This window comes from Rana temporaria, chromosome 1, assembly GCF_905171775.1.
Source record: "Rana temporaria chromosome 1, aRanTem1.1, whole genome shotgun sequence".
In the NCBI taxonomy this organism is placed as follows: Eukaryota; Metazoa; Chordata; class Amphibia; order Anura; family Ranidae; genus Rana; species Rana temporaria.
The window spans coordinates 680,340,865-680,354,452 of record NC_053489.1 but is presented as its reverse complement, the minus strand read 5'-3'; the positions used below and the strand labels follow the sequence as shown (position 1 = coordinate 680,354,452).

Sequence of the window (13,588 nt, the reverse complement as noted above, 5' to 3'; positions counted from 1 at the left end):
TTGCAAACATCCCACACCTTGGAGAACTTGTGTGGGCAACCCCTAGATTCGTAAGTAAATGTATACAATGGGACCATTTTGTTAACAATAGACTTCCGATAATCTAAAGTAGGTGCCTGGGGAGATTTCCTATAAAACTAAGGTTAAGGCTTTCTTTATACCATGACAAAATCTAGTGTTGTGTTATTGTTTTGTATTTGTTTAATTATGGCAACTCTTGTACAGGTTACTAATGTTCCCACCTATGTGTGTTCCAATACTGAGACAAGGATGCAAATTTGGTATTCCCTGAGAGCCACAATAGGACACCACTCTTCCCAACAATGGAGGTTGGCTTCCATAAACATGGTCATTGTGATGGAAACAGTATCAGCAGTCACACCTCAGCCCGGTATTCTACCTCCTCTTTAGCATATCAATTCAATATCAATGAGATGATAAGTTATGTCCTGGGTGTGAACATTCTCTTTATATTCTACAGATAGACATTGTCTATGAAATCCAAATCTCATTTATATTATTACATTTACCTAAATTGTTAAATAGTTGCTATTTTATATTTTTCACCACATTTCAGATATTCAGGTGCTTTTCTTTTCAAAAGGCCAACCCCATGCAGTAGGCATCCCTGATGAACAACAGGTGACATAAAGGGAAGTAACATAGAAAGTGTATTGATTTTATACAGTCTGTTCAGACGGGTGGAACTATAATGAGGTGAAGTAAAACAAAAATCAAAAAGATTCTCCATGTAGAATGAGAAATTGTGACTCCCTTCTTTTACTCATAATCATTTTTTTTAACATAAAGCATAACTAATAAAATGTATATACTGTAAAACCTGGCTAGACACTAAATAAAGGTGAGGACTCTGAACTCAGAAAACCAGGAGAAGGTAGCAATGGGGCAACTAGAGGAAACAAAGACACTATGTAAGTATGCCATAGCATGCACAAATGAGGCGCATACTTGCACATTATGGCAAGATCCTTGTTGACACTTATGTTTAATTCCCCTATAAACTGATTATAAATATAAATATATACACTGGAGGACTGCCTAAACCATCCCTTTCTCAAACTTTTGAAAAATCTAAAAAGATCCTCGGTGTCAGCTGCAACTTATCAATGAGACAGAATTTGCTTCTTGGTCAAGCAACCCTTAGCAATAATGGATCCCTGGCTGAGAGAAGCTCATCTTCATCTAGATCAGTGGTTCTCAACCTGGGGGTCGGGACACCCTCAGGGGTCGAATGGCAATTTGCCAGGGGTCACCGAATCCTGGGTTGTTCCTGAAGCCCGCACCACTCTTTCAGACTTTTTGTGGAAGCAGCCCAGCTGGGCTGTCCTTGGAGCCTGTGGCTGCCCACTCAGCCTTTTCGCAGCCACCCATTCAGTTCATGGCATGGGTGGGGGCAGAGACTAGAGGTCAGCTGACTTGTGAGAAATGTGAAGTGGGAGGGGCTGGGGAGACCCTATCTCCTGATTAAGGCATAGGTGACCTTGATCAAGAGCACCTAAGTAGGCTGATCAGAACTCAGCCCAGTACTGCCTCTGATCCCACCCCCCACCAGCACTGCCACTCATCCCAACTTCCCACCAGCACTGCCACTTATCCCATTCCCTCCACCAAGGAGTAAGAGAAGGAATAAAAATAGAGAATACATGGAAGGGAGAGGAAAAGAGGAGGAGGAACAAAGAATAAGAGAAAGAACAAGAAAGACAGCTAGAGAGAGGGATAGGGAAAAAACTGAAATGAGGATAGAGAGAGATAAAAGGGAAAGAAGGGAGGACATAAAAAGAGTGATACATCCCAAAATGTACCATAAGGGGTTTTACTGTATGAGTGGAAGGGACTCAGGGAAAATGTCCGTGGTTTAGGGGCGCAAATTACTTGTCTTGCCTTGGGTGCCGACAACCCACGCTACGAAAATTATTTTACTGTTGGGGGTCCCCACAACATGGGAAATTTTATCAAGGGGTCACGGCACTAGTGAGGTTGAGAACCACTGATCTAGATCAATTCTCTTCTTATTGGAACTAAGTGTTCAGCAGTTAAGGGATGACAAATTTTGGCCAATGGGGACAATCTGGTTTTCCATTTAGAATACTAAAGTTAAGGATTACTTTTATGCCATGGCAACCCCAAGTGTTGTGTTATAGATTATATAATTAATGCCAACCTAGTTTTATTGTACAGTAATCAGAAGCATCGGCTTTGAAAGGTATTTACTTTTGAAGGCACAATCTACAGATTTGGTATCCTTGTCTCCATTCTTGGTTTGTTGTTTTAACAGAACATCATGTCACTATGATATTTTCCATTATATGATATACACATGGGTGTATAGGTCAGAGACTCACCAAGTAGTAAAGAAATGATCAGGATGTTTGGAGATGAATGTCTGGAAATAAGCCCAGACATGGCAGATCCAATATTCCTATCCTGACAGGTCATTTTAATCCTCCTGCAAACAATTTTTATGCTGATGATATTTTTATACTGCATTTTTTTTATCTTCAAAAAGTCCTTATTAATCTAAAGCCATTGTGTACAATGTTACTAGAAGGCATAGAACATAGGCAAAATGCAAAAACACACAAGAATCTACAGCCAATGTTACATTTTTCTTTCTCAATAAGTTATCTGGATAGTTTTCCTTTTTTTTTTTTAAGAAAATGAGCAGAGCTGCATTTTTTATTTGATGTTCTATCAAAGCTAGGGTGGTAGAAGTCAGTTTTGAGGTTTTTAAGTCCCTAAACAATTTTTTATGTGGCGCTGTTATTTTTATTAATCTTTACATTTTGATAACCTTTTTGGGTTATGATAACTAACTGCCATGGATGTATTTGAGAATATGGAGAAAATGGTGGTAGATTTAGAGGAGGTTTTCTGTTCCACCAAGGAACACCTCGGATAGACTTGGAAACCGATTTTAAACAGTTGAAACATCAAGAGAGATATTCAGAAGTAAAACAGTGCGTATTGTGGAGGCATTGCTGATGACCCAACAGTATCCCTGGACTCTGTTCAAATATCCCACACCTTGGAGAACTTTTGTGGGCAACCCCTAGATTCGTAAGTAAATGTATACAATGGGACCATTGGAATAGACTTCCAATAATCTAAAGTAGGTGCCTGGGGAGATTTCCTATAATACTAAGGTTGAGGCTTTCTTTATACCATGACAAAATCTAATGTTGTGTTATTGTTTTTTATTTTTGATGGCAACTCTTGTACAGGTTACGAATGTTCCCACCTATGTGTGTTCCAATACTGAGACAATAATGCAAATTTGGTATTCCCTGAGAGCCACAATAGGACACCGCTCTTCCCAACAATGGAGGTTGGCTTCCATAAACATGGTCATTGTGATGAAAACAGTATCAGCAGTCACACCTCAGCCAGGCATTCTACATCCTCTTTAGCATATCAATTCACAAGCCCATCCCTAATGAGATGATAAGTTATGTCCTGAGTGTGAACATTCTCTCTATTTTCTACAGATAGACATTGTCCAAGAAAACCAAAGTGTACTTTTAATAAATAACACAATCTCAGTCGTATTATTAAATTTTCCTAAATTGTTAAATAGTTGCTATTTTATATTTTTCGCCACATTTCAGATATTCAGTAGGCATCCCTGATGAACAACAGGTGACATAAAGGGAAGTAACATAGAAAGTGTATTGATTTTATACAGTCTGTTCAGACTGGTGGAACTATAATGAGATGAGATGAAGTAAAACAAAAATCAAAAAGATGGAACCAAATTCTCCATGTAGAATGAGCAATTGTGACTCCCTTATTTTATACATAAGCTTTTTTTTTTACTTAAATCATAACTACTCAAATTTATATACTGTAAAACCTGGCCATCCAATAAATAAAGCTGAGGACATCAGAAGACCGGGAGAAGGTAGCAATGGGGCAACTAGAGGAAACAAAGACATTATGTGAGGTAAGTATGTCATAACATGCAAAAATGAGGTGTGTACTTGTATATTATGGCAAGAGCCCTGTCGACACTTATGTTTAATTCCACTATAAACGGATTATATATATATATATATACCCTGGAGGACTGCCTAAACATCCTTTTCTCAATTTTTTTTTTAAATCTAAAAAGATCCTTGGTGTCAGTTGCAACTTATCAATGAGACAGAATTTTCTTCTTGGTCAAGCAACCCTTAGCAATAATGGAACCCTGGTTGAGAGAAGCTCATCTTCATCTATATCAATTCTCTTCTTATTGGAACTAAGTGTTCAGCAGTTAAGGAATGACTAGTTTTGGCCAAAGGGGGACAACCTGTTTTTTCATGTAGAATACTAAGATTTGGCATCCTTGTCTCAATACTTGGTTTTTCGTTTTCCCAGAACATCATGTCAGTATGATATTTTCCATTATATGATATACACATGGATTGTTCTAGGTCAGAGACTCACCAAGTAGTGATGAAATTATCAGGATGTTTGGAGATGAATCTCTAAAATAAGCCCAGACATGGCAGATCCAATATTCCTATCCTGACAGGTGCTTTAATCTCCCTGCAAACTATTTTAATGCTGATGATATTTTTATACTCCATTTTTTTATCTTCAATAAGTCCTTATTAATCTAAAGCCATTGTGTACAATCTTACTAGACAGCATAAAACATAGGCAAAAGGCAAAAACCCACAAGAACCTACAGCCAATTTTATATTTTTTATTTTTTTCTCAATAAATTATCTGGTTAGTTTTCCGTTTTGTTTAAAAAATGAGCAGCGCTGCTTATTTTTGAAAAAGTGTTTTTTATTTGATGTTCTATCAAAGCTAAGGTGGCAGAGGTCTGTTTTTTAGTATTTCAGTCCCTAAACACATTTTTCTGTGGCGCTGTTATTTTTATTAATCTTAACATTTTGATAACCTTTTTGGGTTATGATAACTAGCTGCCATGGAAGTATTTGGTAATATGGAGAAAAGGGTGGTAGATTTAGAGGAAGTTTCCAGTTTCCACCAAGGAACACCTGGGATAGACTTAGAAAACATTTTTAAACAGTTAAAACATCTCATGGAAAAACAAATTAAGATTTGGTGGGAGGTGAATATTCTGGAATTATATATTAAGCAGAGGAGAACACAAAGGAGGTGGAGATGGGACACCAGAAAAACAGACCAGTGCTTCTCATAACAGTATTTTATTTGATGTTCTATCAAAGCTAGAATGGCAGTGGTCAGTTTTTTTGGTATTTAAGTCTCTAAACTATTTTTTTGTGGGCCTTTTGGTTTTGATAATCTTAGTTCTCTCTCTTGTATTAGTTATTCATTATACAATGCGGTAAAACATAAATATTAGAAAACAAATAATTTTCAATTTCATAGTAAATATGGTGGAAAGTTTAATTTCAAAACTCAGTAAAGTTTTTAAAGTATTAGGATTAAATATGCTGAAACCCAATCACCTATTCTCTAGAAAACCTGTTTATATGCAAATCAGTAAGAACAATGCAGGTTACTTACACATCATTTACATGAGAAGTCAGCCAATGGAAAGCCTTCATTCTCTGCCTTCCCCGCCCATCTCCCTTGTATAAAGGGGACCTCTCCCTCCTCTGATCAGTAGCTCTACTTTCAGAGATCCCTGAACACTCATCTATTACAGCCTAGCTGGAGATTTGGTGACTTTGGTGTTGATCTGCAGAAGAACTTAATACTTTGAGAAACAAATCCAACTTCATCACCGCTGAATCCTCTCCACATTAAGGTAATGTCACTTTCATCTAACCAATCAATGTATATTTTTATTATTTAATGAACATTCTGATAATAATTCTTCAGAGGTTCATGAGGTGTATGTAATAAATATATAAAACCTAAATATGAAAAACTGATGAAAGGGACATTGAGTGGAGGTTCAGGACAGGATAATATGTAATAAAATGTATACAGAAGACAGGATAGACATTGGAGGCTTGCCATGATCAGCCTGATGAAAAAGTTGTTAGTAATACATTATATGCGATAAAAAGTTTCCTTAGTCATAGTTCTGATTCAATTTACACGTCTTACTTGGCTGAGCTCTGTGTTCATCCTCCTGACTTTATGTAAGGAAACTGGAAAGTTGAGATAGCTGACCGACAAAAAGAAAAGCAGAGTATCTCTGGCAGGTCATCTTATGGTATGTTTGGTCTTTTTATGGCAGTTCCTGCCAGAAATATAAGATTTACCAAAATTCTTCTGGTAGCAGATACACCTTTCCACCTGCTATCCAAAGTTTATTACATTTCCTTCCCAAATGTCACTTGGAGGTAAAATTACTCTTTTGACCACCCAGTTACCCAGACAGCCCCCACCCATGACTGAACTGATAACTATTGGATATATTGTGGTACCTATTTATTGTTATAAGACTTGGCCTTTCTATATGCTATTGTAATTGATAAAGTTATACATTTGCTTGATAATTGTCTTCTATATGAATCGCCGTATTTCTATATTCAAGTCCTTTTAACTGTACTCCATACATTTCTGTTGTTCTGTTCAAACTCTCACTTAACTTATTCCTGAGTCACATTCATTAATAAGGGGAGCTTTATTGAGCATTTCATATTTATAGGTATATAAATGCTAGTAATACTCTGTAGTATTCATATTTTACACATTTCTAAAGTTTCTATTAAAAGATTTGTTTTTTTTTGTAAGAAGTTTTCTTTTTTTTCCTCTCCAGGACACTATGGCCTCCGTTGTTCATAATGTGGAACGTGTTCTGGACAGAATGGTCTCCTCCTATTCAAAAGGTCTACAGGAGGTAGACTTACAGGAGTACTTCCTCAAGGTGAAGGAACTTGGAGAAGGAGGCTATGGAAGAGTATTATCGGCAAACCACAGGATAACAGGTCAGTAAATTAATATAACTAACAATTCAATATCATCTACAACCTGCGGTGGAGCGTACATACTGCCGGGTTGCCCGACCATTGCTCTCATGGCAGTTTTCCTGTTGGGAAACCCAGCCGTGTGTAGGGGGAAAAAAGCTACCAAGCAGGCATTAGAGATTTCAGTACGGCTTGTAAGGCTGAAATATAGCTTTAAATGAAGCATAATACATTCTCAAATATTTTATTAAGATCGGTTGCTCCAAGATTGAGATATTTCATAAAAAATTACCAGCTATAAATTTCTAATTTTGTAATCTAAGTTTTTTTTCATTTATTTTTCAGGTCAAAAAATGGCATTGAAGATCATGGATAAAAACAGAATCAGCCAGCGGTCTTTCCTTCAGGAGTTCAGTATTTCATACTTACTTTCTTCTCATCCCAACATCATCGGATGTTATGGCATCGCCTTCACCACCATAGATTACTTCGTCTTTGTCCAAGAACTGGCCCCTGTTGGTGATCTGTGCTCCATGATTTTACCACATGTAAGTACATTAAGGTTTCAGTATACCCATATGTTTAAGTTTTGATAAAGAAATGTTATAACAAATAGTTTGAATTTCCCATCACTTTACCATCGCCGGGACATTTAGCGAAAGAGAATCTCTTTTGGGGAACACATACAGAAATAGAATCCAACCCCAAAACTAAAAAAATAAAAAATAAATACAGCCATACATATACTTTAACTGATTGTGAATTTCCCTTCTACCCTACAGTATTTAACATCTATTTTGTATTTTGATTTCTTGTTTTTCCTAGGTGGGAATTCCAGAAGATGCTGTTAAAAGGTGTGCTGTACAGATCTCCAATGCTCTCGAATTCATGTCAGAAAAAGGACTTGTTCATATGGATTTGAAGCCAGAAAACATTTTGGTGTTCGACAAGGACTGCCACTCCATCAAGATCACAGACTTTGGCCTTGCTAAGGTCAAAGGAACAGTGATAACCTCCAGGTGTGGCAGTAAATTCTACATGGCCCCAGAATTGCGTGACATAACCATCTCAGATGGACTGGTTGTAGATGGCAGCCTGGATGTGTGGTCATTTGGTTTCATCATCTACTGCCTACTCACAGGGGAGTTTCCATGGACGGTGGCCACCCTTGATGATGAAGCATTTAAACGTTTTGTTGACTGGCAAAACAATTTTCATATATACAATCCTCCTGAAGCATGGAGAAAGATTCCCACTGGAATACGAAGGATGTTTATCAATCTTTTGGCCATTGACTATATGAAGAGAAGTAAAGCTACAGAAATCCTGAAATATGTTAGTGAATGTTGGAAGGAAGACACCCCAGATGTAGCCACAGGACAAGAAGATGAGGATCCAATGGAAAGCAGTTCTGTACAATCTGAGCAATCCATGGCTTCCCGCTTGAACACCTCACAGGGTAGTGTTTCCATTCCATCTTTGTCTTACCTTTTGACCACAGACTCATCTGTATCTCAGTCTGAGATGACTCCAGAGCCACAGAAGGACAACATGGAAGAGGCAGTAATCATATTTGATGATGAATTTTCCTTACATGTTGGTGCAGAGGTAGACATTGAAGGAACATGAATTGGTGAGTGATGGAGCATCTAAAGGAACATCACATACATCCAACTTTCTGAGGTACGTGTCTTCCTCAATTCACTATTCAATGTTTTAGCGTCATGTCACACTAGCAACTCTTCACTAAGGCCCAGATTCACGAAGGAGATACGACGGCGTATCTCCAGATACGCCATCGTATCCCTGAGTCTGAGCCGTTGTATCTATGCGCTTGATTCATAGAATCAGTTACGCATAGATTTCTATTAGATCCGACCGGCGTAAGTCTCTTACGCCGTCGGATCTTAACTGCATATTTACGCTGGCCGCTAGGGGCGTGTACGCCGATTTACGCCTAGAAATATGTAAATCAGCTAGATACGCAAATTCACGAACGTACGCCCGGCCGACGCAGTACAGATACGCCGTTTACGTTAGGCTTTTCCCGGCATAAAGTTACCCCTACTATATGGTGGCATACATGCGGCGTACCAATGTTAAGTATGGAAGTCGTTCCCGCGTCAAATTTTTTAAATTTTACGTCGTTTGCGTAAGTCGTCTGTGAATGGGGCTGGACGTAATTTACGTTCACGTCGAATACAATACGTCCTTGCAGCGTACTTTGGAGCAATGCACACTGGGATATTCCATGGACGGCGCATGCGCCATTCGTGAAAAACGTCAATCACGTTGGTTCATGGTTAATTTAAATAACACACGCCCACCTCTTCACAATTTGAATTAGGCGGTCTTACGCCGGCCTATTTACGCTACGCCGCCGCAACTTTCTTTTGAGAATACGGCACTTGCCTGTAAAAATTTTGGAGGCGTAACGTAAATAGGATACGTTACGCCCGCACAAAGATACACCATTCTACATGAATCCGGGCTTAAGTCATTTGTTTTTGCACCACAATATGTGCCAGTGGTCTTGTTCAGTCATGCGCAGTCCCTCAGGGGTTTCCTTTGTCGCCCGTACTATTCAATATCTATCTCCGCCCTCTCCTGGAAATCATCAGTAACCAGAACTTACTCTACCATTCCTACGCGGATGACACCCAACTCTACTTTCGCATCAGCAACATTATCTCGGACTAGAGAAATGCCTTGCTCTGATAGAAAATTGGATGACAGAGAGTTACCTTAAACTCAATGGCTCAAAAACAGAACTCCTTCTGTTCCACGCCAACCGAAAGAGACCTGCGGTGACAACATGGACACCCCGGCCCATTTTGGGACAAATCATCACCCCCAGCACCAAAGTCAAAAGTCTCTGAGTCACTTTTGACTCCGAAATGACAATGGATGCACAAAAAAGCTCAGTAGTCAGCGGATCTCACAATTTGCTGCGCCTGCGGCACGACTTGTAACAGGAAAAAAAAACCTGGGAATCATTCTCCCCTCCCTTAGATCTCATTGGCTGCCAGTAAAAGACAGAATAACATTTAAGGCACTTTGTCTGACGCATAAGTGTGTTCAAGGAAGTGCGCCCCAATATTTACGTGACAAATTAAAAGGTCACAACCCCAATCGCGTCCTCCGTTCTACCAACTAAAATCTACTCCAGATACCCAAGGCCAGATACAAGTCCAAAGGAGTACGAAGATTTGCAGTCCAAGGACCTAGACTGTGGAACGCTTTACCAACCAGCATCCGAGCGGAAGTGAATCATGAGGCCTTCAGAAGAAAACTCAAAACCCACCTATTCTGAAGGCAACGTGTAGGAGGAAATGGATACCAAGCGCCCCGAGGCGATTTAGTTCGCATGTGTTGCGCTATATAAGTTTTCCACTCACTCACTCACACTCCTATCCTTCCAAACCAAACTCAGCTCTGCTACCTCCTCACTCCCTACTCCTTCTATTGCCCATGATCTTTCTTAGCACATTCAACATTGCTTCATCCTCTTCTTCCTTCTTAACTTCCTCTAACCTTGGCCCACCAAATCGAACCCTCCTTACAGGCCCACCCCCCCCCCCCCCCACACACACACTAGATTGTATTTTTTTTGTCCCCCCCCAATCCCTTTTTGTTAAAAAATGTACCCAGTGTCTCATTTGCAAAAACAAGAGCGTGGTCAGTGGGGATTAGGACCTGAAAACATTTGGTAAATTTAATTTTATTTTACTTTTCACAGGGCTGGGATTAGGTAGTTACAGATAAGCATTAAATGGTGACATTTCTGTATTGGGTTTTCATCTAATGCTGCGTACATACGCTCGGAATTTACGACAACAAATTTTACATGGGAGCTTTTTGTGTAGGTTCCATCGGACATTTGCTGTCGGAATTTCCGACAACAAAATTTTGAGAGCTTGTTCTCAATTTTTTCGACAACCAAATCTGTTCTTGTAAATTCCGATAATGTGTGGACAATTCCGATGCACAAAATTCATAATGGAGATAGCACATTCCTCACGCTGTTACAGACTGAAAAGCACAAGACTGCAAAGGGCGAATTGTCTCTCACCAAACTTCTACTAACACAACTGGTATTGAACTTCCCTTTTCTAGTGCCATCGCACGTGCTGTATGTGATCGCGTTCTTGGCGTTTGGAATTTCCGACAACATTTGTGTGACCGTGTGTATGCAAGACAAGTTTGAGCCAACATCTGTCTGAAAAAAATCCACGGTTTTGTTGTCGGAGTTTCCGATTTTCTGTACGCAGCATAACAAGTAAATGTGGTGGAGTGATTATGTAGATATATTTAGGTAGATTTAGTAGGAGTTAGGCCGGCTTATCAGTAGATAAGCTGACCTAACTCAGAATCTACGCCGACTTATGTTTAAGTGTATACTCAAACAGAGATGCACTTAAACATATCTAAGATAGGACGGCTTGCACCGTCCTATCTTAGATTGCAATATTTTGGATGGCCGCTAGGTGGCGCTTCCATTGCGGTCGGCGTAGAATATGTAAATTAGTAGATACGCCGATTTACAAATGTACGCCCGGCCGCCGCAGTACATTTACTCTGTTTCCGTAAGTCATTATCAGGCCTAAAGTTATTCCATCTATTAGATGGAATAGCAATGTTAAAGTATGGCCACCGTTCCCACTTCGAGTTTCAAATTTTTTACGTCGTTTGCGTAAGTCGTCCGCGAATAGCGATTTACGTCGTTTACATCCACGTCGAAATCAATAGGCCCATACGGCGTACTTAGCCGCAATGCACACTGGGAAATGTAGGCGCCCGGCGCCTGCGCAGTTAAAGAAAAATGTGAAAAACGTAAGGTCAAGCACAATTAACATACAACACACCCCCCTTACACACAATTTAATTAGGCGCCCTTACGCCCGCCCGCTTTAGGCTACGCCGCCGTATATTAGCAGGCAAGTACATTGTGAATCATGTACTTGCCTAGCTAACTTACGGCGGCGTAGCCTAAACACGCTAAGCTACGCCGCCGCAAGTTTAAGCTTATGTACCTGAATCTACCTACTTATTACTACTTAGTCACAAGGATTTTGGTCAGAAAGAAAGGAAGGGCACAGAAGAAGAGTGGAGATGTTCTATGGATACAGGTTCTTTCAATTCATTCCTGTGTGTTGGATGATAAAAGTACTGACCATTGTTCAGGTCTTTATCAACATCTGGACAAAGTTTATGAGGCTTCCATTATGGTGGACATACAGGGGTTGGACAAAAAAAAAGAAACACCACATGATTTGCATGTGTAAAAGTGATTAAATATTTTGCGTCAAAAGTGATTTAACATTCTTTTGCCTTCCGCTGTGTGGTGATACCTCAAGCTAACGGGTGGGAAGTCTCACTTTCCTTACTCACTGTGTGCGCTCCTAGTAATACGGAGTCATCTCAGAGCTTACTCAATTTTCTGGATTTGACGTTTTACATTACAAAGGTCTTGTACTGTGTCTTTTCGCTATTATTTTTGCTTATTTTTAGATGGAGCTCCCCCTCCAGATAACCCCGAGTTTCAAAGAATGAAAATTGCTATTACCTGCTTATCTGGTGTCTCTGTGACTCTAGTTGCCATGACTAAGCTCTGAGGGGCAGAATGAAATGCATTGAGGCTGTAGCCTGGTGGGAGCCCAGGCTTGGGTTGTCTCTCTCATAACCATCAAAGGAAACCATGGATGTGAAGAACCAGGGATTCTGATCACCTCCCCAGAGTGGAGTAAAAAATTCAAAATCAAGTTGTAGTTGTTGTTTTTTTTTATATTTTGTGTTTTTTTCCCCTTTGCTACTTTCATCAATCATCGTGGGTGGAAGGAAAGAAAATTTCTCGAACAGTTAGTGTTGTTGGGTGAATCCCTCACACAGGAGCCAGTGGCAGCTGTTGCTCAATATTTTGGGGGGCAGCAAACAAACTTCCCCCGCTCACTCACACAGCTGCCACAACCCCCTACGGGAGACAGATGGGAAGGAGGCTTTACTTTAGGAGATGACAGGGATGGAGGATGAGCGGTAGGACTGCTGCTTCTCCTTCCAGCCGAGGGATGAGCTGGGCTTCTCCTCCTGAACGAACAGAGGTTGCTTCTTCTGGCTGAACAGGAAGTGGGTCCAGACACTCAATTGGCAAGGAGGCCTAAAACGATCACGATGATACCTCACATGTGTGATTTAAACACGATTTACATATGCGGGCGCGGCTTCCGTATGTGTTTTCTTTCCTGCGCGAGCTCGCAGGGACAGGGGCGCTTTAAAAAAACTTTTGTTTTTTCTTATTTATTTTTATATTTTTAAATTGTGTTTTTTTTATTAAAAAATTCTGAATACTGTATTTTTTTTTAATCCGGCGCTATTGGCGGCCGAGTAAACCGGAAAGTGACTTTGTGACGCCACTTCTGTGTTTACAGAGAGAAGACGGGAACCAAGCTGTTTATGGCTTTTTGAGAGTCTGTCTCTAGGCACCGGAAGTGGTGCATTGGGGATCGGGTCTCCCAGTGGGATGGGAGGCCCGGTAAGAGCGGCAGGAGGGAGGATGTCCCCTCCCATTCCTCCGGGATAACAACCGAGCGGCTTTTAACCACATTGGTTGTTATCCTTGTAAAGCTGATCGCTGGCTCTAAAAAATGGCACAGCTGCAGGCATCATCCCGGTATAACCCCTAAAGCCGAGGACGAATATATGCATATGCTCGGCGGGAAGAATTTTTTCTTTTT

At 40.2% G+C, this 13,588-nt stretch overlaps 1 protein-coding gene across 1 annotated transcript; it reads left to right on the top strand.

Annotated features, from left to right (window-relative positions):
* The first annotated feature begins 3,925 nt into the window (after positions 1 to 3,925).
* LOC120945481 (serine/threonine-protein kinase SBK1-like) lies at positions 3,926 to 8,486 on the top strand. Its single transcript, XM_040359649.1, has 4 exons — positions 3,926 to 3,961; positions 6,710 to 6,878; positions 7,203 to 7,405; positions 7,683 to 8,486. Exons 1-4 carry the CDS (start codon positions 3,926 to 3,928, stop codon positions 8,484 to 8,486), a joined length of 1,212 nt encoding a protein of 403 aa, XP_040215583.1.
* Positions 8,487 to 13,588: the final 5,102 nt, after the last annotated feature.

Coding starts and splice junctions, on each gene's coding strand:
- LOC120945481 (XM_040359649.1), top strand. CDS start 3,926: ATGGGGCAACTAGAGGAAACAAAGACATTATGTGAG. Junction 3,962..6,709: donor AAACAAAGACATTATGTGAG/GTAAGTATGTCA, acceptor TTTCCTCTCCAG/GACACTATGGCCTCCGTTGT. Junction 6,879..7,202: donor GGCAAACCACAGGATAACAG/GTCAGTAAATTA, acceptor TTTATTTTTCAG/GTCAAAAAATGGCATTGAAG.